Source organism: Lodderomyces beijingensis (assembly GCF_963989305.1).
Source record: "Lodderomyces beijingensis strain CBS 14171 genome assembly, chromosome: 2".
In the NCBI taxonomy this organism is placed as follows: domain Eukaryota; kingdom Fungi; phylum Ascomycota; class Pichiomycetes; order Serinales; family Debaryomycetaceae; genus Lodderomyces; species Lodderomyces beijingensis.
The window spans coordinates 1,629,137-1,656,605 of NC_089971.1; the positions used below are offsets into that span (position 1 = coordinate 1,629,137).

Below are 27,469 nucleotides of genomic sequence, written 5' to 3' on the forward strand. Positions count from 1 at the left end.
CTGATGAATGTGCACTCTGCTGCTCTAAACAAGCCACCCCAAAGCTAAATCTGCAAGTCCTCTGAACCATTAATTTTCACTATGATCACCGCTTTATAGAGGATGGTGATGCAAATTCAAAGCCTCGAAATGGATTCAAGACACACACAACCTCGCTAAAACACATACAATGTGTCAGACGAATCACAGGGGAGTACCCCAAATGGATGGGCAACCCACTCCAAGCGGAATAGCGAGGCTAAACAAACATGAGTGGCAATTGCATATTCCAGGACGCCTACCTTCGGTGCATCCTCATCATCAGTGTTGATCACCCTGAAAATCATGATGTATGATGCTGAACCTGCGTGTCCGAAAGACTGGGGTCAGCTGACACTCAGAAAATGCTATGATCGTAAGGTTGCAATCGGAAATTCCATGTTCATACCACTCAGATGAAAATTTTCACTCAAAACTCGTGGACTGATGCATTCCTCCACTGACTTAACCGCTTCTGCAAGCTAAAATGATGTCAGCCACTTTCTTGGGAGAGAGAATCGAACAAGTTACACTGTACACTTCATGTGAGCTAAATCTAATCAGCCTTTTATGGACCCATTAAACAAAGCCATGATGTTCCGGTGAAAAACACCGGCTTTCAATCAAGGCGAGAAGTAACGAAGAAAAGAAACCAAGAAGAAGTGTAGAGGGAGGAGGCGGGTAGAAGACAGAACCAGAACTTTTAACAATGAGATCTACAAGTATTGATTGAGTATATTTGCCACCATTGCAACTTTTGCGCACAACATTCTGTACTCGACGGCACAAAGTAAAAGGATTAATTTCATAACAGAGCTCGTCCGTGGTGAGCCTGAAACCTGGACGTCATCCGTTATACCTCTATCATGACTGTTGATACATACGAAATACTACTACCACCAATTACTACCAGATATCATATTCCTGGTGAAAAAGTTGACTTTTGAAGTCACTGGAAAACAAAACATCCCACTTTGCAAATAATAAGCTCAGACACTTGCTACGCCCAAGTCACACTTGCTACATTTGATGCACTTCACGAATATGTCACGCACTCTGCGTTGGTGACGAATTGGTCTTCCTTATCGCTAAATCAATGCATTGAAGCAGCAAAGGTATTGCAAAGTAGACACAGTAGAAAAGCGTAGACCTCTCACACAAAATCTGGTTTTATATACCAGATCCTATCTCAAACCAGATTTTGAACCAGATTTTGTACCAGATTTTAAACTAGATTTTGAACCAGATTTCAAGCAAGAACTTGAGTATGATTTTACCTCCCATTTCAAACCAGATTTTGAACAAGCTTTCACGTAGTATTTCGTAACCAGATTTTCGGTGAGATTTTAAAGAAGATGTGAACCCTTTACCAAACAAAACCCTATTTAGTATACGATCTCAATGGCCAATCTTTTCCCAACTAAACAACGCCCAGGGAATGAAAGAAACGCACCAGCAAAATCTTCAAGTGTTGGAACTGTTGGATTATGCTAATGATCAATGCCTCAGAATAAACTTTGCCTGGACACGATACGAAAGCTATGACTCAGAAAACGCAAATATTGTCACTTGAATATCTAAGAAATTGATGAATTTGCCCAGCATACCTAGGATTCAATTAAATGGCGATAACTTTACAAGCACATTGTTACCATTTTTGTTGGATCGTTCAACTGCAATAGGCACGAGTTTAAAAGTGATGGCGTCCACTGTATCACCTTCACGCCTCCGCCATTACCAACCAAACGGGCGTTTCATTGGTGGCTGCTTTGAAAATTGTGTAATTTTTAGTGGTCAGCTCGTCTTACCAAGTCGGTACTCACCACCTTCACGGCTTACCATGATTTCCTTTTCGCTCCAACATAATTAGAGTGCAGTTGACATTGTCGTCGGTAGGATCAAATCCGTTCACGCTAAATGTCTTTTCGGCATTGATACTTTCAAAAATTACGCGTGGCATCCACAACATTGAGTATCCACGAACTTTTGCAGAATGGTCTTCTACGACAAGTGTGAAACGGTTCACATACTATAGCATATGATTTCACTATACGTCCCAGGATGGACATCTCCTTTCCGTGAATTCCTTGCAAATTACCGGTCGAAAAGACTGCTTCATGAGCTCGGTCATTGTTGTCTGAGCTCATGTTTGTGCACATCTCTCTACTTGCTGCAAGCTCGATTTTGTATCTCTAGAGTTGATTTTGTATCTGTTAGGCAGATCTTGTGTTATTGGATTACCATAGACGGCATCAAAATCTTTCATAGGTTGGAGATCTTCGATTAGATTCGTATCATGCATCGCAGGTTTTGTCCTCGGATTGGAGATTTTGTGCTTTGAGAATGGGAAAATGATCGCAAAAAGTTTGTATTTGCGTCGAGATTATTTGTTTTTTGGTAAGCGATTCGGTTTCGATTTTGCGTGCGATCTTCCGATCCTTTCCATCGAAGAGGATTTCATTTTCGGAGTAAGCTACAATGAAGTCTGGCCCCATGGGTGTGTAGTCGCAGTTGTTTATTGTACGTTCTAATATTATCTTGCTCGACACGCCGCCGTGGGTTGCTAAGAGAATACGTTTGCGTTTCCCACAAGCGGAATGTTCCTTAGCAGTGGCTAAATCTATTTGTTGTTGTACACTCCGGGAGTAACCGAAAGATTGTATCTTAGATTTTGAACTTTATTGGTGAGCGATGTTCACAAAATCCAACTACACAAGATCCGTTTGTAGGCCACAAAACTCTCTCTTGCATCCTTACACCAACTATCAAAGGTTTGCTGATTGGGGGTTGTTAGCGTGATCCTTTCGCAGACGTCATAAATGCTTTTGGACCAACAATGGGTTGGCATGGTAGTAGCTTGTTCAATAGTGGGCGTTTGACAGTGGAAGAATTGCTGCTTAAAAAATGTCAATTACGCATTTATGAAAACTGGTCGGAGAGGTCGGAGATGTCGCAGATTTTGCAGTGAATGTCCTTGTTAGGCAAGTGACTTGCGTCGCATTCAGGAGTTCGTACTTTTCTGAAGGAATAAATTGGTTTAGTGGGTGCTTGACTGCCATAACTGGATTGACTTTCATTCAAATCATGTGATGAATACTGAAGTGAAATGACCTTTGGCATATGGGGAACTTCTGGGAATCCGCCGTGAATGCATTAGAAAACAGCATACATCCTCCACGTCGCTGCTTGATATGGGATATTTCTGTGTTTAGACAGATTGGCATCGATGAGGTTTGATCAACAAACTTGCAACACTGTCTCAGTGCATATTGTCTGCTTTTTGAAGTTTTGGCTGCAAAGCCTTGAATTGAAACGATTTCATCTTTTCAGCAGATAATTTCTGACTAGTCTGCAGAACCTACTTCAGAATTCACACTAAAACATAAAAATCCTTGATTATGGGAATCAAGTCGGGAGTCGCGCGGGAAGTAAGGGAAGAATGTGGTAAAATCAGAGTGAAGCACGTTACCAGTAGCAGGTGTCATTTGGACCATGACCTAGTAGAACTAATGAGAAGTTAGATTGAAACCGCCATGACCTCTGAGCGCAGATCAATCACAAGCTGATCCTTTGCAATATGCTTATGGTGTCAGTTCTCTCCTGCTCGATGTACCTGATTTTTTCGCGACTTTATCTCAAAATAATCAATGCAAGGGTGGGGAGGGGGGCTGCTTATTAGTGTATGAAAACCGTAGCAATTCATCTGTAAGAGCGAGGCAGCATGCGTTGTGCACGCTAGTGCTAAGAGTGGCGGGCGGCAATTCTTGAGGGTGGTGGTCGCCACACGACGATTAGCTACAATGGTTAGTTTATGTGCATCAAGTTGTACATCTACCCTGTCCAAAAGTCGCGATTTACCATTTTGGTTTTGACAAGTCAACTTCAATATAAATTTGGCTCCCAGTGTTCATGCAAGCATGCGTACACTTGCAATTCCAATAGCGAGGTCGAGCTTTTCTGAGGCTACTGAGTGTCTTGGCTAGACCGTAGTCTCAGTTCTGTCGTGGAAAGCTGTGTATAAACCAGCCTGAGCGCCTCCATTCACCCCTCCTCATCCTCGTCCTCCTTGCATGTGTTGCCCTTGCTATCCGTTCCGAGCCTGTCGGTGGAGTGCAGAAAAAGCAACGCAACAATGATTGTCACCAGGCCATTATATTTATCTCCTGGGTTCAAAGTTGGCCATCAACTCCGGAAGGAGGCTCTGAAAACTGTGTGGTTACTCGTACATTGCGATCGCCCAGCAAAGTCAAACGTGAACCGCATCTAGACGTCATATTCATGCAGGAGGGAGAGACTCGTATTTTGGCGACGAGTCGTGATGACAATAAACATCTTCGAGTGGCAGGTTTGAGTTCAGAGCTTTGTGTGTCGCCTCTGATTTATTTGCTTTAGCAAACCCCATCTCTCTGTAGGAGTCTATTATTTCCAAAACTTCATCCGGGCAGCCTATTTCTCAACCCGTCTCTCTCCATTCAGAATTTCCTGCAAGAGATAGTTGGTCTCGTTTAGCAACGATGGTAGATCCGAGATCTGGCCCTCGTTGAAGCGTCCAACCAAAAGCCGAATGTCTCTCGTTTGTGTCGAGGTGGTTGTGTTTGGTATCTGCGCCTTCTCCGTCAAACGCTTCAAGTTGAGTCTTGCTTGTCTCCGCATGGCGGCGAGTACCCTGATGCGCAAGTTATTCTGGGGCCTGTCGGGAAGCTTTAGCTGGGTTTCCAAAGCTGTCTGGATCTTGTGCGCGACATTATCCTCGCTTTTGATTCTCTTGGTAAACTTATCTGGGAAGTTAATCACAACTTCTTTTTCTTCTTTTTCTTCTTTTTCTTCTTCTTTCAAAAGTTCCAGGCTAGTTGTCATCTCCAACTCGATTGCTGAAAACGGCCTGACTTGTTCCGCCACCTCCTCAATTACACCAACAACCTGGCTACGTGTCTCGTTCGAGATGCCGTTCCCAAAGCCGATTTGTACCGCAAGCTTTTCGGGGAAGCTAGCGGTTTCGGGCCTGTTCAATAGCTCAATTTCTGCAAACAAAAAATGGTGAAGTATGGTCTGCGTCATCAAGAATGGCAAGTCGTTGGAGTATATGGATTCCGTGGAGTAAAACACGGCAGCTTGAAGGGATGTGGAGGAGACGCCGAGCGAGTTGTCCCTGTCAAGGACCAAATCCAAATTGTAGTCCCCTCTGTCGCCAAGACCACTCAAATTGTCCACCAAATTGACTTGAAGCAACCCGCTTGTCAAGTGTTTTATCTCTCTATCGATCTGTATCTGTGTCGACTCAATAAGATCCGGCAAATCAAACCGTTGCTTTTCGAAGTTGACTGTCACTGGAATCCTGACCACCAAGTTGTCAAACAAGACGGGACTCTCTCCAGCAATTGAGTTGCCCATTTTGAAAATCGCCCATGGCGAAATAGCGGCGACCAAGAGCGCTAGGACGGCTAGAAACATTCTGCTTCATTCAGCGTCGACGCAGAGAGTGTGTGGGGTGTGGAGATGGTAAAATGCCACATGCCGTGGGCGCACAAGAAACCCAAATGCAGCACAATCAAAGAAACCACCAAAAAAAAAAAAAAAAAGATGCGAAATAATTCATTCAGTAGTTGCAAATGCCTCTTCCTCTCTCAGCAACATGTCTGCCGTTCCCTCAGTCACCGTTCAAGACGGTTTAGACCCCATGGCACAGGAAAACGAGTTTGTTCACGATATTTACAATGAGATAGCGGAGCATTTTTCCCAGACGCGATACAAGCCGTGGCCGATTGTTGAAAAGTTTTTGAACTCAAGACCCAAGTACTCCTTGGGGCTCGACGTTGGGTGTGGCAACGGTAAGTACCTACAAGTGAATAAAGACCTCTTTGTCATTGGAACCGATCGGTCTGAGGGCCTCATTGAGTGTGCTCAGAAATTGTCGGAAAACAGGTACAACCTTGGCATCGCAGACAGTTTGTTTCTACCTCATCCCGAGGACCGCTTCGATTTCGCCATTTCCATCGCGGTTATTCACCACTTTGCGACCGAAAAGCGCCGAGTCCGGGCGATTCTGCACATCTTGTCAAAATTGAAGAAAGGCGGACAGTGTCTCATTTACTGTTGGGCTCTTGAGCAGGAAAAATCTCGCAGAGGGTACAAGGAAGGCGACGACCAAGACATCTTGATACCGTGGGTGTTGAAAAAGCCCACCCTGCGGGCGAAAAAGCCTCGAGCAGGAGCGGCGAAGAAGCGACTGGCGCAGCAGGCCCCTGACGACGAGGTCAGCCGTCCACCAGCAGAGGATAAGGAGCAGGAGCAGGAGCAGGAGGAGCAGGAGGAGGAGGAAGCCACAAAGTACAGGTATTACCATTTGTACAGGGAGGGCGAATTGAAGAGTAATTGCTTGATGACGGGCGCCTGTGTGGTTGTTGATGATGGTTACGAAAAGGATAACTGGTGGGTGATTGTGGAAAAACTGTGATTGTAAATATACAATTGATGCCGTGGGGTGGTCCCCCTCATCTTTTTTTCTTATTTTTTTTGGGTTAGCGTAACTAATGGTGTTTGTTTTTCTTTGGTAGATCAATTGTCCTCTCCATACTGGTCTTGGTGATTCGTAAAGAACAGCGGAATGGTTGTTTGAATATTACCACCAAAAGTCGTCACAGCAGTGTCAGTTCGGGGTGAAAAAAAAAAAAAAAAAAAAACTGATTCGGATTGTAGTTCGTGATTTTTTGATTTTTTAGATAACCCCGAGACCCGAGCGGTCCCTTTTATGAACAAGTACGATCCATGTACTCTCCCCAGGAAAGAAACGATAAACTCGTGAGGGCAACGGACCTAGATGCCTTGAGCTGTAGACATAGCATCAATGAAAAGCTGTACCTTGCTCCGAAGGACGATTTCATTAGAGATCTAATCAGGTCCTACGAACTGAACTTGCGGTGGTGTGAAAGCTACACTGCAATGTCGGCAGCACGGACTGTGAGAGGTGCATTCAAAGAGAACAAGTTGCCCTTGATCAACCGCGGCACGTTTCTACGCACTGTTTCGGTGACTGAAATCATCTCCAAATTCATCAAGGAGTTCAACGGGAAGTGCCAGTTGGTATCATTGGGGAGTGGGTCAGACACCAGGTTCTTTGGTCTTCTAAAGGACTATCCTTCGGTAGTCTTTCACGAGATTGACTTCCCGGAGTCGGCTCGAATCAAGAAACTTGGGATCTTGAACAGCCAGCGACTACGGCGTGTGGTGGGCGTGAACGAAGAGATGGAGCCCGTGGCCCCGGTGATCACTTCAAAAGAGGAATTCGCGGCCTATGATGCTGAGATCCACACTAGCAATTACCATCTTCATGGAATGGACGTGCGCGAGATCACTGCAGACACGCCGATCACCGGCCTAGACATGACGAAGCCCACGCTAGTCATAAGCGAATGTGTTTTATGCTACTTGTCACCAACGGAGTACGAACAGACCATTAAATCATGGGCAGCAAGGGCAAAAAATGTGACTGGGTTCGTAATTTACGAGCCAATGTCGCTCAATGATCAGTTTGGAGAAACAATGTTCCACAACTTGCTTGCACGAGGGTTGAACTTGCAAACACTCAAGAAGTATCCGTCGTTGGAATCGCGGTACGCGTGCATGACAGAGTTGGGTCTTGACAATTTGCATTTGACCGACTTGAGCAAAGTCGGGCGATATGGGCATGCCGCCGATGGCAGCGAAAAGAGCATAATCCCGGAATCCGAAATAAAGAGAATCAACGCATTGGAATTTATAGACGAAGTTGAGGAGCTAAAACTATTATTAAGTCACTACTGTTTATGCTATGGTGAAACGAGGTCTGGTGACGAGTGCCCATCCTTTTCTAGTGTGAATGATTGGAACTGGTGAAAAAAGAAGAAATAGCAAAGCGTCAAATATGCAGTGAAAATTGCAAGATCCAAAGTAACCCCCTCTTCCCCCCCAATGAAAAAAAAAAAAGAAAAAAAAAAAAGACAAATTGTAGCCAACTCTTGGCCACTGAGACCCTTACTTGAATTTCCTCAAATTATCCCAACCAATAGAGTTGCAGTTTGGCAATTTTACCACCTCTATCTTTGTCAAATAAGTCGAGTTGGATTCCGGGGCATATGTGCTCACATACTGTATTGGTTTTTTCACCAGAGGAATTTCTGTACCGGAGACATTGGTTGTTCTCAAACTCGTGGGCAAATGCCTCATGATTTCCGGGTGATCTGCAGGCGACGCAAATCTTGCAAGCACATTTAGCTGCGGCGTCTCCACCACTTTTGGCGGCGGCAAAGGGACCATCAAAACCTGTCTCTTTTTCTCGAAATCCTGCAGTATTTTCTCCTTCTTCTCCTGAAATTCGGACTCGAGTAGCTGCAACTTTTCGGCAAACTCGTCTTCGTCCTCTTGGCTCTCAAACGTGTCATTGAGCGACGCCTCCAATTGATGGCGTCGTTTCTGCTCCTCGATCTCTCGACGTTCGTCCACGTAAAGCTGCTGCGCTTCGGCAAGCTGCTTCTGCTCGTCCTCGCGCAAGATGCGGATCCGTTCATGGCGGAGCTTGTCTTCCTCGGCCCATCTTCTCCGCTCTTGGATTGCCTCTTCTTTCTCCTCAATCTCCTTTCTTTCCGTCTGTAGAGCTTTGAGCTGCTCAAAATCGAAAAGCTTAAACTTAAAGTATGCCCTCCACGTATCGCGAGATATTTCTCGGTAGGAGTTGAGCAACACGTTGTATTGTAAGCTATTGTGCAACATCTCGAGATTCGAGTAGTCCTCTGTGTACTTGCGCTGGTCGGCAAGAAGACTCTCGACATAGTCCTTGTTGAAGCTCGGGTGGATCAACCCTTTGAGGTCGGCCTTGTATCTCCCCTGCAGCGACAATTTGGCCTTGTGGCTCTTTTTCTTGCTGCCTGTCGTGTGTATCTTGTTGATTTTGTTCATCAAAGCGGCATCCTTGTAGTTTCCCGAGCCAGGTCCTCGGTAGCTTTTCGTGTAGTAGTATTTCGAAGGGGAATAGTTGTCATTGTCATTGTTGAAAGCCAACTGCTGCACGTTCTTGGACACTCTGCCTCCTGTAGCTCCTCCCCACCCCTCATTGAAGAGAAACGATGAGTTAGAAGTCGGGTTCAAGTTTTTGGCGTTGAATGAATGAGGTATCGCCTGGTGGTTAGACGTCACGTAGTAGTTGGGGACCTTGCAGAGGTGGTTGATGCTAAACTCGCTAATGTATCCCTGTCCCGGGATGACCGACTCGCTCAAATCCACCGTGTTGGGGTCAACGTGAACGTTGTTCTTCTTTGATTTTCCGAGCGGCTTCCTGACTGCGCGCTGTCTGTCGCTCTGCTCGCTGTCCTCATTGATACTGATATCGGCGAAACTGTGGCCACTCGTGATTAATTCTCTTTCCGGGAAAGAGAGCTTTGTGTTTGGCAAAAATTTGAGCCCTGCCGACGATAGGTTCTTGTAAAAAGCCAACTTGGACATGGAGTTGAGGGACCCAAACAGAGCATGGCTCAAGTCTATGGTTGATTCAACAAAACCGTACTGGGGAAAGACCTGGCTAATCGTCACCTTGTCCTCGTTGCGGTACTTCAAGTCATCTGCATGTTTGTGAATGTGCCGATGCTTGTGTCCAGCTGCACTCTGGTGGTTCTCCACCTCGACGCCAAGCTCTACTGGCGAATCGTCAGCCTCGTCCTCTTCTTCGTCTTCGATGATATCATCGGCAGCTGCATCGTCTCCTTGGCTGATGCTCGTCGGCCTCAGCCTCGGCTTTGGCTCTGGCCCTGGCCTTGGCCTCGCCAGCTCTCCTCTTTCCTTGCTTGCAGTCTGCTGTTCAAAATTCTGGGGCTTCAAGTCGTCGGCTTTGGAAACAACCAACGAGGCCTCGGTGTAGAATAACTGTTTGTCCGCATCTTCGACTCGAATCAAATTTAGATTCGCCAAAGCCTCGTTGGTGGCGGTGTCGGTTTTCAAGATTTTGGGCTTTGGCACGCCACTCTTGACCATTCGTGCAACCAACTGATAGGATGAGGGGTATCTCCACCGCTTGGCCAAGTCCTTTATCATCACATATTGAACCCCGTCCAATTCAAAGAGGTCGACCCCCAACTTCGCCTGGTCGCCTTTCACGCGGGTAATCCGCTCATCTAAAATCTCTCTGTCCTCGTTCATTCTTTCCCTTCCTTTTGGCTTTTTCCTTGTAGCTGTCGTTTGTTTGTTTTGCTCTCTTTTTTTTGAATGCCAGCGCTGGTATTTGTATGTTTTGGTTGAGCTGGGCATAAAAAACAGGCAGTTTCACTCGGTGTGTTTTGTTGTTCGAGATCGCAGTGTCGTGTCATTTCCAATGTGGTTCGCGACAATCACTGGGAGAGTCAAATAAAGGAACACTCGAGGAGCCACCACCACTAGCACCAACGTCTGCCTATTAGTCATCATCACCTCTGTCATTTCATAAAACTTTATATATACAAATGGGATGCTAGACTATTGGAGCATTTGTCCGGCCTAAATGTTTTGAACTCTTGGTTTTTTTTTTATTTCTGGTTTGCTTTTGCTCTAGGAGAAATTTAATGACTTTTTAGAATCCAGGAAGAGACTAGTACTCGAGTATAGAGAGAGCAGTCTTTGACATTTCATGGCTTCAAGAGCAACTCTTATTAAAGCAGCAGGTAGGGGGGAAAGAAGGGGGGCAACCCAGCAGCCAGTGGATTTCCTCCAGTTATGTGCAACAAAGGAACTAACAAAAAATTGGCACGATTATTGTTGAAAACTAAGAGATTGGAACTTGGAAGCTTGAAATTGTAGAAGTAGGAGCGCCCAAAATAGCTCCTATTAATTTATCAAATATCCCTTCATGAAGTACCCTGGAACGTCCATCGCGAATCAAGAATCTCGGATCTGGGGGAGGGGGGGTTGAGGGGATTGATATCTGATCTTAAGATTCAAGATTTGAGATGCAAATGCATCCAAACATCAGATTTCAAAAAAAAACACATCCTAACACCAGGTTTTCAAAGATCCATACCGCAGTACTTAAGGACTGGTTCCAGAAATAAAAAGACGAGGCAGAGAGAAACGCACAGCTGAAGCTGTCCTTTTCCAATCGTGATGAAAGTAGGAAGGGTAAGAGTGTGGAAGCAAAGTTTTTAAACTAGTCCGGTTTGTAACCGCTCACTTTATTTTTAGTGTAAGTATCAGAATGTTGGCGTCGAGGTACGAAAGTTACCATTACCCTATAGATTTGTCCACATTTTTTAGAATGGGAAATTGGCCAAACTTCCCAAACACCGACAAACAGGGGGAGAAGAAGGGGAAGAGGAGGAGAAGGTAAACCCCGCGAGACCAAAAGGAATGCTCTTTGGATTAGTTATTATTACAATCGCTGGTGGCTCTTTCTCATTATATTTCGCCGCACTTTCCAAACACCTCCGATTCTCGCTGGCACGTCATGGTTGAGGTACGGAGTGGCAACTCTCTTTAGTTTCTGCGCTTTCAGCTTTGCAGTTTGATTAGTCGCTTCTGGCTCGCCGGATCCGTACATTTCCGACGTGGGAATGCTGCCGTTTCCTCGTAGAAAGATGATCTTGTCGCTATTGCTCAACGATTTCTGCATGCTGGCGGCGACGTCAAACGGTGCGTATAGATTCAAGTAACGCTCCGCGGAGTTGATGCTGTGGACCAAGACCAAGCCAAGAAATGTCTTGTTTCGAACTTTGTCGAGCTGAGATGAGTCAACCACATTGGGGAAGATTCCGTGCTCAACATCTTTCTTGACAAATTTCATAGGCTTAAGTTCGTGGTTCATTGCGTATACCCCAAACACCAAAGACTCTATCAAGTAGGGTACATTCAGATGATTAAACTGCGGACCCGCCTCGAAGTTCAAAACGGATACCGCGCAGAGCCCAGCGCCAGCTTCCCCCACTTGATAGCTCAACTTCAACGGGGAGCGGTGCGTCAACTTTGTGCGGAAATCAAGTTCTCCGTTGCAGTCACGGTGGAAGTACAGGATGAGCTTAAATGCCCGGGACTGAACAGGGGCACCTTTCGCTTTGCCACGGTGTGCTGGCAACGTGTCAATATTGTCCAAATTTAAACCGGAGAGCAAGCTTTCATTCTCAATCGACTCGGGGGAAACAATGCTGGTCAAGAAAACCGTTGAGGTCGGTTCCACCACGTCTGATACTTGGCCCAACAACTCGACGCCGTATCCTTTGACCCATCCGGGAGTGTTGACGATCAAAACGTACCCCTTGGGAGCAAAGTTTGCCAGGTATTTGCTGAAAAATGTTTTAACAATGTCGACGTACCTGGACGGAGCTTCCATGGGACTAGTGAAGCCATAGTACTCGTTCCAGACATCGATTGAACCTGCGCGGTCGAAACTGATGTCAAACTCTTTCGCCACGGTCATTGAAAGACAATAAGGGTCCGAGAAGTCCAGCTGGCCAGGATCAAGCTCGAGGTAAACCACGGGCTGCTTGCGGTGCAAGAGAAGGTAGCTCATGAAGGATTTGCAAAACGTCGACTTGCCCGTGTTCTTCCGCCCAATGAGCATGTACTTCTGCAGGTGTCCTCCTCCGGAATAGACGTGCTCCTGGAAATACCGGACCCACAGATCGTCCAAGCTCAACCCTTGGACATCATCGTTTCTCCCCAATACTATCTCAAACGTGTATTCCCGAAAGACGTCGAGCGCGCCCTGGTCACCGCGCATGCACAAGCTCTCCAAAAATGGATACAGCTGATTCAAGTGTTCAATACCTGTATGATAATCATATAATCGAATCTCTGCCCTTTTTGAACCTGGATCTGGCCCTGATTCATTCCAGTTTGCAATGACCGGTGCCGATTGACCGCGAGGCGCCAGGAAGCTGTAAAACGAGTCTGAGTCTGAGTCTGAGCCCGAGCCAGGCCCGAGTCTCAAATAGTTGTCAATTTTCACATCTCCCGAAAGAACTTCAAGTTTGAAATGGCCTTGCACCAAAATATACTCCCCCTGTTCCAAAACCACCTTGACTGCGCCGTGTTCAAGTTGCATATTCGACTGGTTCGGAATAAAGTTTGATTCCTCGATCCTGAGCCTGGCGTCCAACTCCGGTTTCTGGCTTTGCTCCCGCGATGCGCCTAGGCTATTGAGCACGATTGACTTTTGGCCGGGGCTCTCTGCCTCCAGATCCTCTTCGTTGTCGGAGTTGTCGACGTATTGAATTAGACCATCTTCTACCTGCAGCTCCTTAGCTCTCGCCAATACCTCCTCTTTGAAAGCGGCGTATGCGCTCATTTAGGAGAGTCCAAAGCAAAAGAAAACAACAACTGAAGTTCCACTGAAGTTGCATTGATCTTCATCTGCTGGATAATCTCTGCTAAACTGGATTGGAAGGAAAAAAAAAAAAATGCAAAAATTATGACGTGCCAGCCTCGCGCTCGGTGATGCTGGAATTTTATTCCGGCCGATGATGGTGGGAGAGAAAACTGCCATAAATACGATAAGCACGTCTCTCCAAGGGCATTTTCAAAGGCGCTAATACGGTAGAGGTGGTGGTAACTGACTTTCCAAAAACTTTCTATAATATAAAAAAAAGGCAAAAACAATCAAAAATGCAAACTAAACAAGTATTAAAAAAAAAAAAAATGAACTTTCACGTTGAGTTGAGTCCCAGCTCTTGCGTTGATAAAAAAAAAAATGCAAAAGAAATGCAAAAAAAAAAAAAAACCAACGAAAGCAAGCTTTGGTTTTCACTAAGGGTACAACAACATCGCATCCATGTTGATGGCTTTGTTCGTGGGGTCTTTATCCAAGACGGATTCTGGATCGACATATTTGTTGTATTTGATGGAGTACGATTTCATCAAGGTGAACCCCAACTTCATATAAAACTTGCGGTTGGCCGGGTTCGAACTTTCCAAGTAAATGTAGGACTTCTTGTTCTGGTTCGAGAATCGGGTTCTGGAGTACTCAATCAACAATTTGCCCAACCCTTTGCCTCGCATCAGTGGCAACGTGGCAATATCGTTGAGGTACCAAATGTCAACGTCACACGGGAAATGATGGGCGTCTTCCTTTTTACGCAAGAGCTGCTTAATCAAAACTTCGTTTCGTACTTTTGTCAAAAATGGGAGTTTTTGCTTAAACACTTTTGATCTGCATTGGCCGCGGATGGCTTTCAAGTTGAACTTCAAACAGCTCTTGTGCATGGCGTCTCTAAAGGACAAGTCGCCCGAGGCAAAGTAGTCGTCGTCGTCGTAGTCCGAGTCCAGACCAGAGCTAGAGTCGCTGATGTTGGAGCCGTAGATTTGGTTCCACAACGCGCAGCCCAAAAAGGGGAACTTGTCCAACTTGACGTCCAAGTCGACTAAAGATTTCTCGAAATGGTTATCCTTGATAATGAGGATCATGCCGTCGGTGGATAAGCACTCATAAGCGGCGTACTCAAAGTAGGAAAGCATCAAGTCCATTTTCTTCTTCTTGTAAACCGGCTTGGGGGTGATCTCCTTATCGTACTTGGAGGTGTTTAAAATGTAGTTGGTGAAGGGGTCGTCTTCAAACGCCAACACCAAAGTCTTTGCCACTCGGTGGTAGTCTTCCAACTTGGCAATTTCGATTGAGATGTCCAACGAGTTTGGGATGGAAAATGACGACTTCAAAGGCACTGCAGGGTGGTAGTGTTGTCTGTGTTCATCAGCGGGGACGTTTGTGAGGGGGCCATTTATGGAGCCATTTAACAAACGACGCTTGGGGTCGGACGTGACCGACTCAAAGCTGTTGGAACGATCCTTCTTGAGTGTGGTGGGGTTTTGCTTTTCAGCGCCACCACCAGCAGCACCCTCACCGTCATCACTATCAACAAGAGCCGATTCTGCAACTGCAACGGCAACAGCAGAGGCAGCAGCGGCAGCAACAACAGCGGTAGGCCGGTTGTGGTTTGCATCGCGGCTTTCAAAAAATGAAAACTCCTTTGACTTCACAGTTGTGAGAGGAGCAGAGTGAGTATAACCAGAGGTAGCAGCAGCAGCACTAGCAGCACTAGCAGCATTAGCAGCATTAGCAGCATTAGTAGTATTATTAGTAGTAGTAGTATTAATTCTTTTTGGGGTAATTTTGGGCAAGACCTTGTCAGCAGTTAGTCTCAGGGAGTTGATATTGACAGGAAATGTCGCGGATCTTGGCTTGGTGGCAACCAACTGGCCACTCCCTCCTTGGCTTGAGCTCGAACCATCGTCAACCTTACGTTTCTCATCAGGTGCAACATCAATACCATTAGGTGAATCTGCAAACTCTCCAGCATTTGTAGTTTGAGACTCATTGCTGACATTGATGCCGTCCTCGATAAGCTTCAGATCAACAGTCCTTGGTTCACGGCAAGCACCTAGGGTTCTTTTATCTCTAGGGTCAATAAGAATGGTTCCAAGCAAATCTTTAGCAACACTTTTGTCTAATACCTTATCGTCTTGTACTCCCTGAGACTTAGGTAGTCGCGGTTTGCCCTTATTACTTGAATCATGGTAATCTTCTGAACTGAGGGCAAGCATCATTTTTATTCATCTATAAGGTTTCTTCTCAGTTGACCAATACCGTGTAGAGTTAAATTGAGTGAAGTTGAGGAAAGGAAAGGGAAAGGAAAAGGAAAAGGAAAAGGAAAGGGAAAAAAGGGTAAAAAAAGTGGCTCAGCGGTGGATGTGTTCTCAATTAATATACACTGGGCTGCCCGACACTTGCAACACGTTGGCGTCGACTTCTTATCTCTGCGTTTCAGTGTATTGCATTGTTGTGTGTGTGTTGTGTTGAGTGTGTAGAGTCACACATGCTGTGCGTTTCACCACCTCTGTTGCGTTGTCAAACGGCTCCACCCCAAAAGGGAAACTCAAACCCCGCCCCTCCAAATTGGCAAAAGTAAAGCGCATGTCACGTGACCGTCCTATCGCTGTCTACTATAAGTCCCACCCTAGCAGTTCCAGTAAAGAGTAAAGAGAAAAAAGTGGGGGCAAGCAAGAGGGGCCAAAAAAAAAATGTCACCACATACCCCATCAACTCCAGCTGGTTTCGAAAAGGAGACCTATGATGGAATGAGATGGAGGGGAGAAGGGGAAGGCGGGGGGAGGGATGCGCTGATTGTTGCTACGGAAGATTTTCTCGGTTGCTGGCAGTTGCCAAGAGAAGCGACGTTGAAGGGGGATGCACACGTGACTCCATACTATATAAATAGAACAGCTTCCCTCAAAAGCCCAGATCCTCTCTCGCAACCAGACTACGAAAATCTACATCGAGATTCGGTGGTCAATCACTGAATTTCGAAGCCCATCGCGTAGTAGGGAGTTTTATGCTCTGCGTTATTGTTCCAGCGGAACGGACTTAGGCTTCATCTCCTTTTTTTTTTTTTTCCTCCTTTGTTTAATTTGCGCTTCTAGATCGGGGCAGTCGAATTGAGACTGATAAGATACGTGAAACGCATACAAAAGGGAGGTGGGGTGGATGTTGCAGAAACAGAGATGTTCTAGAGATATGTGTGTGTGAGTGTGTATGAGTGTGGCTCGTACTGGGAGGTCCAAAGAAGGTTACTCCTGGTTGTAGTAGACTCTCAACCACACGGGGACGTGGCAGGTGCTGGAAATATCAGGGTTACATTTTTGGATTTGACAATAATTTGGCTTGAAAATTGCACCCAATAATCAGTTGATTTTGCAGTAAACCCAGGCTGTTTTAGTTGTTGTTGCTGCTGCTGCCGCCGTAACTATTAATTGAGAGTTTCTGCTATCGCTCTGTCCCATTTGCAGCTTTCTCACCACTACAAAAGAGGCATAATATGACTCCGCCGATATAGAGAACCAGCACGGGGATGGGTGTGGGTTTGAATGCCAAGTATACGTGTGTGTGTGTGTGTATTTTGTAGGTCCGTGGTGCGTGGGTGCGTTGTGGGTGAGTATGGTGGTGGCACGCTACCAAGTGTCCGATGATGGTGATGGTGAACTTATCAAAGTGGTAGCAACTCAACAACCCGTAGCCCAATATTCATCCAGAATTCATCCAAAAGGGACATACCCTCTACTCCAGTAGACTCAACCAGATAGAAGGCAAAAATCAATTAATCAACACCAGGCTACTGCTATCATCCACAAGGGTTATTGAACTGTCGCCATACACACTCAGACCCATACACATATACATATACACACACACTTTTTTTTTTTTTTTTTTGTCTTGCTTCATACGCATTGAATTTAGGCCGGGAAATCCAACCACACACACACACCCACACACAGACACATAGAGGTAACAATCACTAAAAAAAAAAATACCTCGCCGCAACTGCATCAACTTGAGAATATACTACAGCAATAGACCATGGGTAATAACTCGTCCAAGCCAAATGGCTCCTCTTCTTCCTTATCGTCATCGTCCAAATACAGCGGCGGGGCTGGTCCTTTGCAACGGACAGATACTTCCAACTCTGCCAAGTCGTCACGTTCAATAAGGCTGAAACTTTCTATTAATAGCAGCAGCAGACTTTCGTTGGATGCTCGCGACAAGGGAGCTGGAGCTGGAGATGGAGATGGAGACGGTCAAGGACAAGGACAAGATCGTGCTGACTCTACAAATATAGACCCCGCGGAGGAACTGCAGCAATTGCAAAATAATAGATCGCCCACGAAACCACTTTCGAGAAAAAACTCATCGGGAGAGGCCAATGCCGAAGTGCCGTCGTTTTCGAGAAACAACAGCTCGTCGAATCTATACTCGACTTCGTTTTCCGATAACTCAAAGTTGCCGGCCTCGATGAAACAGATTCAACCTAAGGAACCCATACTCATGAGAAGAAACACCAACGATACCATCAACACTTCATTGAGTATCTCCGGGTTTGAGTCGCCCGTGATGAACTCGCCGTTGATGTCGCCCAATAATGGCGCTAGTATTTCCAGAACTTCAACGCACTCGTTACCTTCATTGCACCAGTCGCCGTCTGGTGGTGCCGATCTGTTGGCAGTGCCCGATCTGCCTTTTAATCAGTCCAATGGGGTACCAAAGTCGCCCAATTTGAACGCCAACAGCAACGAAGAGAGCAAGAGTATCCAAAGCAGCCGCCAGTCGCTGGCTGCCGACTTGACAGAGTTGGCAAAGACAACTTCACAAGTGAATAACCAGCTTCACAAGCAATCAACCACGTCGTCCTCTTTGGGCGGGGGCAGCAACACCATTGAGATTGAAGATTTGATCCAGAGACTATTGGATGCCGGCTACAGCGGGAAGAGAACAAAGAATGTTTGTTTGAAAAACACCGAGATCCAGTTGATTTGCGCCACCGCGAGAGAGTTATTCTTGTCGCAACCGTCGCTTTTGGAATTGTCTCCACCAGTCAAAGTCGTTGGCGACGTGCACGGCCAATACGGAGACTTGATCCGTATATTCACCAAATGCGGGTTCCCTCCTCAAACAAACTACTTATTCCTTGGCGATTACGTCGATAGAGGCAAGCAGAGCTTGGAGACGATTCTCCTTCTCTTATGCTACAAAATCAAATACCCCGAGAACTTCTTTTTGTTGCGCGGCAACCACGAATGCGCCAACGTTACTCGCGTCTATGGCTTTTACGACGAGTGCAAGCGGAGGTGCAACATCAAGACGTGGAAGCTATTCATCGACACCTTCAACACCTTGCCCATCGCGGCCATTGTGGCCGGCAAGATATTCTGCGTCCACGGCGGCCTTTCGCCGGTGTTGAACTCGATGGATGAAATTCGAAACATTGCCCGTCCCACCGATGTGCCCGACTTTGGGCTCCTCAACGATCTACTATGGTCGGACCCGGCAGACACGATAAACGAATGGGAAGATAACGAACGAGGCGTGTCGTATGTTTTTTCGAAAGTCGCCATCAACAAGTTTCTCAGCAAGTTTGGCTTTGACTTGGTCTGCAGAGCGCACATGGTTGTCGAAGACGGCTACGAGTTTTTCAACGACCGAACGTTGGTGACGGTGTTTTCGGCACCAAACTACTGTGGCGAGTTTGACAATTGGGGAGCCGTAATGAGTGTTTCCGAGGAGTTGTTGTGTTCTTTCGAATTACTAGATCCATTAGATAGCGTTGCATTGAAACAAGTGATGAAGAAGGGGAAGCAGGAGAGGAAAACTGCACAGAGTTTACAAAGAATACAATCCCGGTGAAATACACGTGTTTTATCTGTCTCTGAGTGTATATATGTATATCGCTTTGTATCTTGATGTCTATTGCAGTTTTAATGAACTTTTCAATAAATTTGGGAGATAAGATATTTCGTTTGTATGTTGGACTCCAGAGTCTCCTCTAGCCGCGTGGGAGAGAAAAAGGGAATAACTACCACCATAAAAGAATCCGAGATCTCTTCTGCCAGCCGAATCCCCACCCCGCTCCCATAAAACTATAACTAGATTTTCCTCGAAAGTTTCATTCAATCATCATGTCCGACCAGTCGCAGTATAGACCAACAATCCATCAGTTCCTACTACGCACCGAGAATCTACAGCCATTGGTAACGGCAGTACTGCAGCTTTTATCCGAAACGAGCGCAAACCAAACACGCCTCGACCAGATCTGCCATGGCATCGATACCAACTTTAGATTCCCCCATCAGGTATCCGTCACTGAGCCAGCTCCATCTCCATCTCCATCTTCAGCTTCAGCCTCACCTCAACACACGCCACACACGCAACCTCCACAATCCGATGATTCTTTGACGTATCTAATTGAGCAGAAATATGGATATCGACGGAACGCAGAAATGGCAACGTCGCGCGATTCAGCTATGGACTCGCTATCGCATCAGATTTCGTTTTTGAAAAAGTTGAAAGATGAAAAAATGGCCATAAATCGCGAGTTGTATGCGATAACTCAGGAGTATGAAACAGCGGTGTTTACTGAGATTCTACCTGAGCTACGCCGCAAGTTGCAGCTGGAGATGCTGCTGGATTTTGTGCGTGAATTGTTGGAGTTGAAATTCGCCAAGGATGCAGATGTGTATCGGGCTTATGTCAAGAGCAAGAGTCAGAGTTAATCCCCCCTTTCCCTCCTTCCCCCTTTTTTTTTAAAAAAAATGTGCGTTTTTTTTCTCTTTGTTTTCCAGTCTATAAAATCTCTATAGTGTACTACTAAGATCAAGTGCCCAAGATCTCATCTCTGAAATGGCGTTGATAGTTGATCTTGCGAGGCTTCATCCGTCGAACTTCATGGCTCTTGGCTCGATTCTCGATCTTCTGGGCCTCTTTTTCGCCACGGGAAATTTCACGGGAAGTGACGCCAGGAGCAAATCTCCGATCAACCAACGCCTGGGTCTTGCGGCCGTCTTCATTGGATAGCACCACCGGCAAGGCAATGTTTTGCCTGTAGTAATGCTGCATTGATCTGTGTCCGATGCGCGAACCCAGCGGGGTCGTGAGTTCTACGCCCGTGGGATCAATCTGGACCAAGGTGTAGTTATCATTGATCCCCGAGCCTTCACTTTCATCTTGATCGTGATCTTCGTCTTCATCCATACCTTCATCTGCATTTGCTTGTCCACTAGAAACAGCATCGTCAGCAAAGCCAACTGATTTTGAGCTTTTCTTTCTGGGCTTGGTGGTTTCACCAATACTAAAGTCGTAGAACTGGGCAACAGTAAGCTTCTCCTCCTTCAGCTCATAGGGGATCTTGCAGTGTCCTTTCACGTAAATATGCTGTCTCAAACCTTCGGTGTTTCTCGCTTGGTATCCGCACACAAGACACTCGTCGTTGGCAGCTGCGTCTCGGAGGTACGCTAGGAGGCCTTCGACGTCAACCAAATAGGTTCGTTCGGGGATATATAGCCCGTGTCTCTTGAACATGTGCTTGATGTTGTCTTCAATTTCTTGGTTCTCAACACCACAGTAAAAACAAGACGTAAGCGACATCAACTGAGCATTTTCCTCCTCCTCTTCTTCTTCTATTTCTTCTTGTCCGGACAAATCAGGGTTCTTTTCTTCGTCCAGATCGAGCTCAAGAAACTCTGCGTCGAGATCAGTCAACTCGCGAGAGTCGGTGTAATACAAATCCGAACCGGTGTGTATCGGTTCCAAGTCATGTCCACCATGCTCTGAGCCGTCAGTTAGTGAAAACTGTGAAAACTGCGATGCCACTGAAAGAGTTGGACTCAAGCTTCTTTCCTTCTGCTCCATTTTCACGGGCGAGCGTGTCATGAATCTTCCTCGCATTTCTTGCTGAGACCTCAGGAGATGGTGATGTTTTTTCTTTGAGTTGTGCTTCACTTTCCTCATGGCAACATAAAATCCATCCTCGTCTTCGTTCTCCTTGCTTTCATCAAACTTTATATCCTGGCGTAGCACTTTTTCCGCAAAGACATCAGATGCGATGGAGGGAAGTTGGGCAACTCTTCGCTTGAGATTGTACCTGTGCCAGTCGGTCTTCATGTGCTGCCGTTGCAAATCGGCATTGATGAAGCGAACGTTGCATGTGTTGCATGTGAATGAGCTAGTCTTTGGGTTGGAACCGTTTGGTAAGCTGTTCATCTCTTGAATAATTTGGAAAAGGACAGAGAAATGGAAGAACAGAGATGTGGAGTTTTTGGCAGTCAATACTTTTTTCTTCTAGCAATCGACTTGCAACCCACTCGCAGCCACTTGCACCCCCACCCACTCACTTACACTTACAACTTGAAATATCGATCTTTTTTACCACTTCAGCGGGGGAAATTATCGTACAAGTGGCAAGCTTGACCTCTGAAGAAATAAGACGAACACCTATCAGCTATTGGCTATTTATTCATGCTTATTTATGAGAGTGGGCTCGTAGACACACGATGCCAGTGTGTGGGATGAGCGCTGCTTCTTCTTCTTCTACTTAGTCCTCTCCCCGCCACAGCGGGACAAAACTTGATCGCCAAAGTGCATTTTCCGCAATCTAAATATAAATAGATAGATACCATATATCTTTCAAGCAAAGCCTCACACCACAGATTTAACTTCGAAAAACCTCTTCAAGTAGTAAATCTGGAAGATGGAGTTGGCAGCAACAACGAAAATCTGGAAAACAGACCACCATTTGACTCTCGAGTTGGTCGACTCGGCCGTGTTTCTATGGGTACGTTCCCTAATCACCAAGTACCCCTGTTCAGCCTTGACTTCATCGGCCAATTGGCTCAATCTCTGGATGGCGTAATCCAAGGTGTCTGCCTTTGGATCATTCACGTCGACGTACACCACGCCGTGAATGTTGAAACTCACGTCCAAGTCGACGCGGCCGGAACGTTCGTTGGAGAAACAGTACTTGTATTTCCCGCTTGATGTTGCGCGAACGTGCTCGTCTCCGTGGTCGAGACTGGTCTTCTTAAGCACCGTTTGGCCTTGGGGCGACGTAACGTAGAAGTCAATGTCGTATTGCTCCGAGTTGTGCGGGTTACGTGAGCCCACTTGGAAAGTAACAATCAACTCGTCGTTTTTTTTCAAGTTTTCGAAAAAGCATTGCTTTCCATACGGCTGTAAGAGCACGGTGTGACTCAATGCCGACGCAATGAATATGCTGAACAAAAGAAGCAACTTCATCGTTGTTGTTGAAAAATCAGTAAGTTCCTGTTCTTCAAGTGGATGATGATGATGATGGGTAAGTTGGTGGAATGTGATTGAGAAGGTGGAAAATTTCTGGTGTTTATGGCGGTATGCGTTGTTAAATTTAATCGAAAGTACAAAAAAAAAAATCACGTGACGCAAATTTTGAACAATTTATGTCTAGAATGGATTTGAGATAGACAGACGCGTTCAGCAATGGATAGTGAATCAGTGCCAATTTCAACTTATACCAGTTCAACTACACCTTGCTTTTGGGTGGAAAAAAGAGGTCAGGTAGAGTTCAAGGTTTTGAAGTCTGAATACTAGTTGTATCGATTATCTATTTACTTGTCGTTTTTCTCTAACAAGGATCTAGTTGCGTTTCTAGCTTGTTGGATAAGGAATAGATCACACAATACTATGGCAGCCATAGCCTCGACAATGGGGACAGCTCTGGGAGTGACACTGGGGTCGTGTCTTCCTCTTGCGGCCAACACGCCGGCTTTGCCGTCGTAAGTGGCGGTTTCTTGCTCTTGGCTGATTGTAGCTGCAGATTTGAACGCCACGGAAAAGTAAATGTTTTCGCCGTTGGAGATCCCGCCTTGAACGCCGCCGGAGTTGTTAGTCTTGGTCTTCAATCTCTGGCGTTCTTCATCGTAAACAAAGCGGTCATTGTGCTGTGAGCCTGGGATGGCAGTTCCCAAAAACCCGGACCCAAATTCAAACCCCTTTGTTGCCGGCAAGCTCAACATTGCATGGGCCAATTTCGCTTCCAACTTGTCAAAGCAGGGCTCGCCCAAGCCAATGGGACAGTTACGAATGACGCAAGTGACAACTCCGCCGATGGAGTCCTTGGCGTCGCGGTATTTTTCAATGAGTTTCACCATTTCGTCTCGCACGCCTGCATCGGGACATCGAATGGGCCCGGTTTCGTCGACTTCGTCTCTGGTGATGGTATCGAGGATCTTTTGGAAAGTCAAATCTTGAGGATTGCGGTTCATGGAGACTTCTCCAATGGACGAAACAAACGCCACGATTTCAACATTGTTTACCTGGGCCAAGATTTTTTCGGCAATGGCACCGGCGGCAACTCTTCCAATAGTCTCTCTGGCAGAAGATCTGCCACCGCCCGAGCCTGATTTCAATCCATACTTCTGGATGTAAGTGTAGTCGGCATGGCTAGGACGAGGATACAAGTCGGTTTCACTATAGTCTCCCGGGCGGTGGTCTTTGTTGCGCACCATCATACCAATAGGGCTTCCCAAAGTGACGCCGTTTTCAGTTCCACTTTGGATTTCAACTGTGTCTGCCTCGTTTCTAGGTGTGGATAATTTACTTTGTCCTGGACGTCTTCTTGTCAATTGTGGTTGGATGTCATCGGCGCTGAGTTTCAAGCCGGGTGGGCAGCCGTCAACAATGCACCCGACCGACTTGCAGTGGGACTCTCCATAAGTGGTGACTCTGAATAATGTACCAAACGACGACATTGCAGACACCTGGTATATTTTTCGATGATGTGGGATCTACTATAATGTGTGGGCTGTGACTCGTTTTCACTCTGACTGAAAAATGTCAATATTTTTCGGCCTGATTTTTTTTTTTTTTTCTTTTGGTGATTGTCGCGAAAGTGGGAAATCTCGACACGACACGACGAGTGAGATGGTGTGACTAATAGCTAGCTGTTTTCGCAGCCATAAGGACACACAGCAGTTAGTGCCGCTAGGGAAACAGGTCCTTCGAGGAATCTCCTAGCTGGAAAACTTTTCTATACTGAAAACAAAAAAAAGAAGAGAGAGAGAGAAAAGGGCAGCGAGACGCAAGCTTTTACAATAAGATCTCGTGTATGATGGCCCCTGCGGTGTTAAAGCTTCTCCTGGTGAGTTAGGTATGTAGACATATTTTTCCAAGCGTCGCGTGCGTGAAAAGTGTAAACTCGCAATTTGAGCTATGTCAACAGTACACGAAAGAAGAATACAAGGAAACGGCTCTCTATATACCGCGGTGGTCGTTTACTTTCAGCAGTGGATACGAGCAGAGAGCTGTCCCACCGCCATTTCCAATCCCGAGTGATTTAACGGCTTTGCTTTGAATTTTTTTTTTTTTTTTTTTTGACATTTTGCTTTGGGGGGGGGGGAGGAGAAGGGAATAAGCTGGGGGATGGGGAAGCTATATAATAATCTATTATCAGCGGCACACATCGCGGACATCGCAGACGTCGTAGACACCCTAGACATTTCAGGCGTCTCTTACCCAAACAATCTTGTATTAGGAGAGGAAAATGAGACAGTCGAAGTTCCCCATTGACGGATTGAAGAATCACAAGCCGGTTGTTGTTATCAGTGTCACTGTCGATGTCGTCACCAATGTCGTGGAAACTCACCTCTTTCCATTTGCGACAATCCAACAAAACACCAACTGTATCGGCGCATTACATAATCCCTGACTCAGCTGCGTGTATTTTCAACTCGTCATTAGGCAAAAAAATGCCTTGGTTGCCTCGGTTCAGCGGATCTATTTTTATTTCCAAACCCCCCGAGCTACCAAGTTGCCCCCTTTATCTCACTAAGCAACTTTGCTGTGTGTGTCTCTCCACTGTTGTGTATAGTTTCTTAAATCCCTCGGTGATGGTAGTGGTAGTATTTAAATAGAGAACCTTCTGATCTCAACAGCCGACAACCACCCACATTCTCTCCACAACTTCACAATCTCAAGTACAACTTCAACTTCAACTTCAACTCCAAATCCAAATCCATCTCCAACAAGATCGCCATTTTTTCTCAAAGAAAGGACCCGCTATTTTAATTTTTTTCATTTTTTCATTTTTTCATTATTTCACAAATCCCAAATTTCTGAATTTTGCAAAGTTTTAAACGATGGCTCAAGCATTTACAAACGTCAAGGAATTGCCACCAGACCCACTTTTTGGTCTCAAGGCCCGGTTCGTCAAGGACCCCCGCTCAGATAAAGTGGACTTGGGCATTGGTGCCTACAGAGACAACAACGGCAAGCCCTGGATCTTGCCCGCAGTCAAGCAAGCCGAGCAGAAGTTGATCAATTCGCCCGAGTACAACCACGAGTACTTGTCGATTAGCGGATACGAGCCTTTTTACTCGAGCGCCGCCAAGGTCTTGTTGGGCGACGACTCGCGCGCAATCAACCCCGCGAGACTTGTTTCGCAGCAAACGTTATCAGGCACGGGTGCATTGCATATCGCAGGTGTGTTTTTAAACAAGTTTTACACCGGCTATCCAGATGCCTCGAAAGAGCCTCCCACCATCTATTTATCCGCGCCCACCTGGGCCAACCACAAGCAAGTGTTTGAGTCGTTGGGGTTGATTGTTAAGACGTACCCTTACTGGAACAGCGCCACCAAGTCGTTGGACTTGCAAGGGTATTTAACTGCTATAAGAAACGCCAAGCAAGGCTCGATTTTCCTTTTACATGCGTGTGCCCATAACCCAACTGGATTGGACCCAACTCCGCAACAATGGGACCAGATTTTGAAAGAATTGGACGCCAAGCAGCATTTCATCTTGTTTGATTCCGCGTACCAGGGCTTTGCCAGTGGCGACTTGGAAAAGGACGCTTATCCTATACGCCGAGCAATCAATGACCAATTGATCACTCAGGCACCCATCATAATATGTCAGTCTTTTGCCAAGAATGTCGGCATGTATGGTGAAAGAGTTGGTGCCATTCACGTGGTTTTGCCCAATGATGACCCCGTTTTCGCTAGAGCAGTTAAATCGCAATTGAACTTGATTATCCGTTGCGAAATCTCCAACCCGCCAGCTTATGGGTCCAAGATTGTTTCGACAATTTTGCAGGACCCTGCTTTGTACAAGCAATGGAGACAAGATTTGAAGACAATGAGTTCAAGAATTATCAAAATGAGACAAGCCTTAAGACAGAAGTTGGAGGCGTTGGGCACTCCAGGTAAATGGAACCACATTACCGACCAAACGGGAATGTTTTCGTTTACTGGGTTAACCGCAAAGCAAGTGGAAAGGTTGGAAAAGAAGCACGGTGTTTACTTGGTCAGCAGTGGAAGAGCTTCAGTTGCAGGGTTGAATGATCATAATGTCGATAAAGTGGCCCATGCAATTGACGAAGTTGTGAGAAATGTCGATGCCAAGTTGTGAGACCACCACCAATGGACTCTGGCCTCTTTTGCCGTTGCCGTTCCTCTCCCCACACAAACATGTATAGGTCATCTAATCCAACGCTCATCTTTTAATGTAAAAGCCATTGCAAGATAAGAGTAGATGCAATTCCTTTTTTCGCAAGCCCGTCTTTCATGATACATCCAGCTGAAATTTTGTTTTGCTTGAGTCGATACAGTTATCCGAAGCCAGCACCGTCAATACGATGCACTTGATCATATCCACGTTATCAAAAAAAAGGTGGGGTTCAGAAAAGGAAAAAAAAAGTAAAGAGTGGACGAATTGAGAGTCGAACTCAAGGCCTCCTGCTTGCAAGGCAGGCGCTCTACCAACTGAGCTATACGCCCTATCCTTGAATTACATTACCACGCAGTATACAACAATAGCATTGTCATGCCCCATCTCTCAGGAATCTGCACCCAGGTGGACTGTTTACGAGAGGACATCGGGTGTATCTCTTTTATCTTGTAAATCCCAAAAAAGAATGAAGCCAGCGGACTGTTGCTCTGAGAAACATCACGGAAAAGAAATTAGGTGTTCAGGAGAATATCCAGAGGGAGGCCTCTTCAAGCTGCAAAAAAATAAAACCAGCAAGTATACTGGTCTCCATGGAACTTCTATGAAACGAGTGTAGGCGTTTGAGCTCCTTGATCCATCAGCTTAAGCTTAAGTTTAAGCTTATGTTTTCCTTTTATCATATGAAACGAAAGTTCCAGTATTCTAAGGGCGAAAAGGAAAAAGAAAA

General features: G+C 46.0%; 12 protein-coding genes across 12 annotated transcripts; 5 read left to right on the forward strand and 7 right to left on the reverse strand. All coding sequences in view use genetic code 12, as the record gives it.

Moving 5' to 3' along the window:
* Positions 1-4,464: 4,464 nt before the first annotated feature.
* On the reverse strand, positions 4,465-5,469 carry LODBEIA_P18240 (uncharacterized protein; the record flags this gene model as incomplete). The annotated part of the gene is made up of 1 exon (XM_066971755.1): positions 4,465-5,469. One exon carries the CDS (start codon positions 5,467-5,469, stop codon positions 4,465-4,467), a length of 1,005 nt encoding a protein of 334 aa, XP_066828762.1.
* A 181-nt stretch (positions 5,470-5,650) lies between these two features.
* On the forward strand, positions 5,651-6,472 carry LODBEIA_P18250 (uncharacterized protein; the record flags this gene model as incomplete). Its single annotated transcript, XM_066971756.1, has 1 exon — positions 5,651-6,472. One exon carries the CDS (start codon positions 5,651-5,653, stop codon positions 6,470-6,472), a length of 822 nt encoding a protein of 273 aa, XP_066828763.1.
* A 311-nt stretch (positions 6,473-6,783) lies between these two features.
* On the forward strand, positions 6,784-7,890 carry LODBEIA_P18260 (uncharacterized protein; the record flags this gene model as incomplete). The annotated part of the gene is made up of 1 exon (XM_066971757.1): positions 6,784-7,890. The coding sequence occupies one exon, from the start codon at positions 6,784-6,786 to the stop codon at positions 7,888-7,890; it is 1,107 nt and encodes a 368-aa protein (XP_066828764.1).
* A 138-nt stretch (positions 7,891-8,028) lies between these two features.
* LODBEIA_P18270 (uncharacterized protein) lies at positions 8,029-10,182 on the reverse strand (the record flags this gene model as incomplete). Its single annotated transcript, XM_066971758.1, has 1 exon — positions 8,029-10,182. One exon carries the CDS (start codon positions 10,180-10,182, stop codon positions 8,029-8,031), a length of 2,154 nt encoding a protein of 717 aa, XP_066828765.1.
* A 1,201-nt stretch (positions 10,183-11,383) lies between these two features.
* LODBEIA_P18280 (uncharacterized protein) lies at positions 11,384-13,294 on the reverse strand (the record flags this gene model as incomplete). Its single annotated transcript, XM_066971759.1, has 1 exon — positions 11,384-13,294. The coding sequence occupies one exon, from the start codon at positions 13,292-13,294 to the stop codon at positions 11,384-11,386; it is 1,911 nt and encodes a 636-aa protein (XP_066828766.1).
* A 458-nt stretch (positions 13,295-13,752) lies between these two features.
* Positions 13,753-15,546, reverse strand: LODBEIA_P18290 (uncharacterized protein; the record flags this gene model as incomplete). Its single annotated transcript, XM_066971760.1, has 1 exon — positions 13,753-15,546. One exon carries the CDS (start codon positions 15,544-15,546, stop codon positions 13,753-13,755), a length of 1,794 nt encoding a protein of 597 aa, XP_066828767.1.
* Positions 15,547-17,353: 1,807 nt separating this feature from the next.
* LODBEIA_P18300 (uncharacterized protein) lies at positions 17,354-19,174 on the forward strand (the record flags this gene model as incomplete). Its single annotated transcript, XM_066971762.1, has 1 exon — positions 17,354-19,174. One exon carries the CDS (start codon positions 17,354-17,356, stop codon positions 19,172-19,174), a length of 1,821 nt encoding a protein of 606 aa, XP_066828768.1.
* Positions 19,175-19,446: 272 nt separating this feature from the next.
* Positions 19,447-20,040, forward strand: LODBEIA_P18310 (uncharacterized protein; the record flags this gene model as incomplete). The annotated part of the gene is made up of 1 exon (XM_066971763.1): positions 19,447-20,040. The coding sequence occupies one exon, from the start codon at positions 19,447-19,449 to the stop codon at positions 20,038-20,040; it is 594 nt and encodes a 197-aa protein (XP_066828769.1).
* Positions 20,041-20,140: 100 nt separating this feature from the next.
* Positions 20,141-21,526, reverse strand: LODBEIA_P18320 (uncharacterized protein; the record flags this gene model as incomplete). The annotated part of the gene is made up of 1 exon (XM_066971764.1): positions 20,141-21,526. One exon carries the CDS (start codon positions 21,524-21,526, stop codon positions 20,141-20,143), a length of 1,386 nt encoding a protein of 461 aa, XP_066828770.1.
* Positions 21,527-21,961: 435 nt separating this feature from the next.
* Positions 21,962-22,558, reverse strand: LODBEIA_P18330 (uncharacterized protein; the record flags this gene model as incomplete). Its single annotated transcript, XM_066971765.1, has 1 exon — positions 21,962-22,558. The coding sequence occupies one exon, from the start codon at positions 22,556-22,558 to the stop codon at positions 21,962-21,964; it is 597 nt and encodes a 198-aa protein (XP_066828771.1).
* Positions 22,559-22,905: 347 nt separating this feature from the next.
* Positions 22,906-24,048, reverse strand: LODBEIA_P18340 (uncharacterized protein; the record flags this gene model as incomplete). Its single annotated transcript, XM_066971766.1, has 1 exon — positions 22,906-24,048. One exon carries the CDS (start codon positions 24,046-24,048, stop codon positions 22,906-22,908), a length of 1,143 nt encoding a protein of 380 aa, XP_066828772.1.
* Positions 24,049-25,434: 1,386 nt separating this feature from the next.
* Positions 25,435-26,703, forward strand: LODBEIA_P18350 (uncharacterized protein; the record flags this gene model as incomplete). The annotated part of the gene is made up of 1 exon (XM_066971767.1): positions 25,435-26,703. The coding sequence occupies one exon, from the start codon at positions 25,435-25,437 to the stop codon at positions 26,701-26,703; it is 1,269 nt and encodes a 422-aa protein (XP_066828773.1).
* Positions 26,704-27,469: the final 766 nt, after the last annotated feature.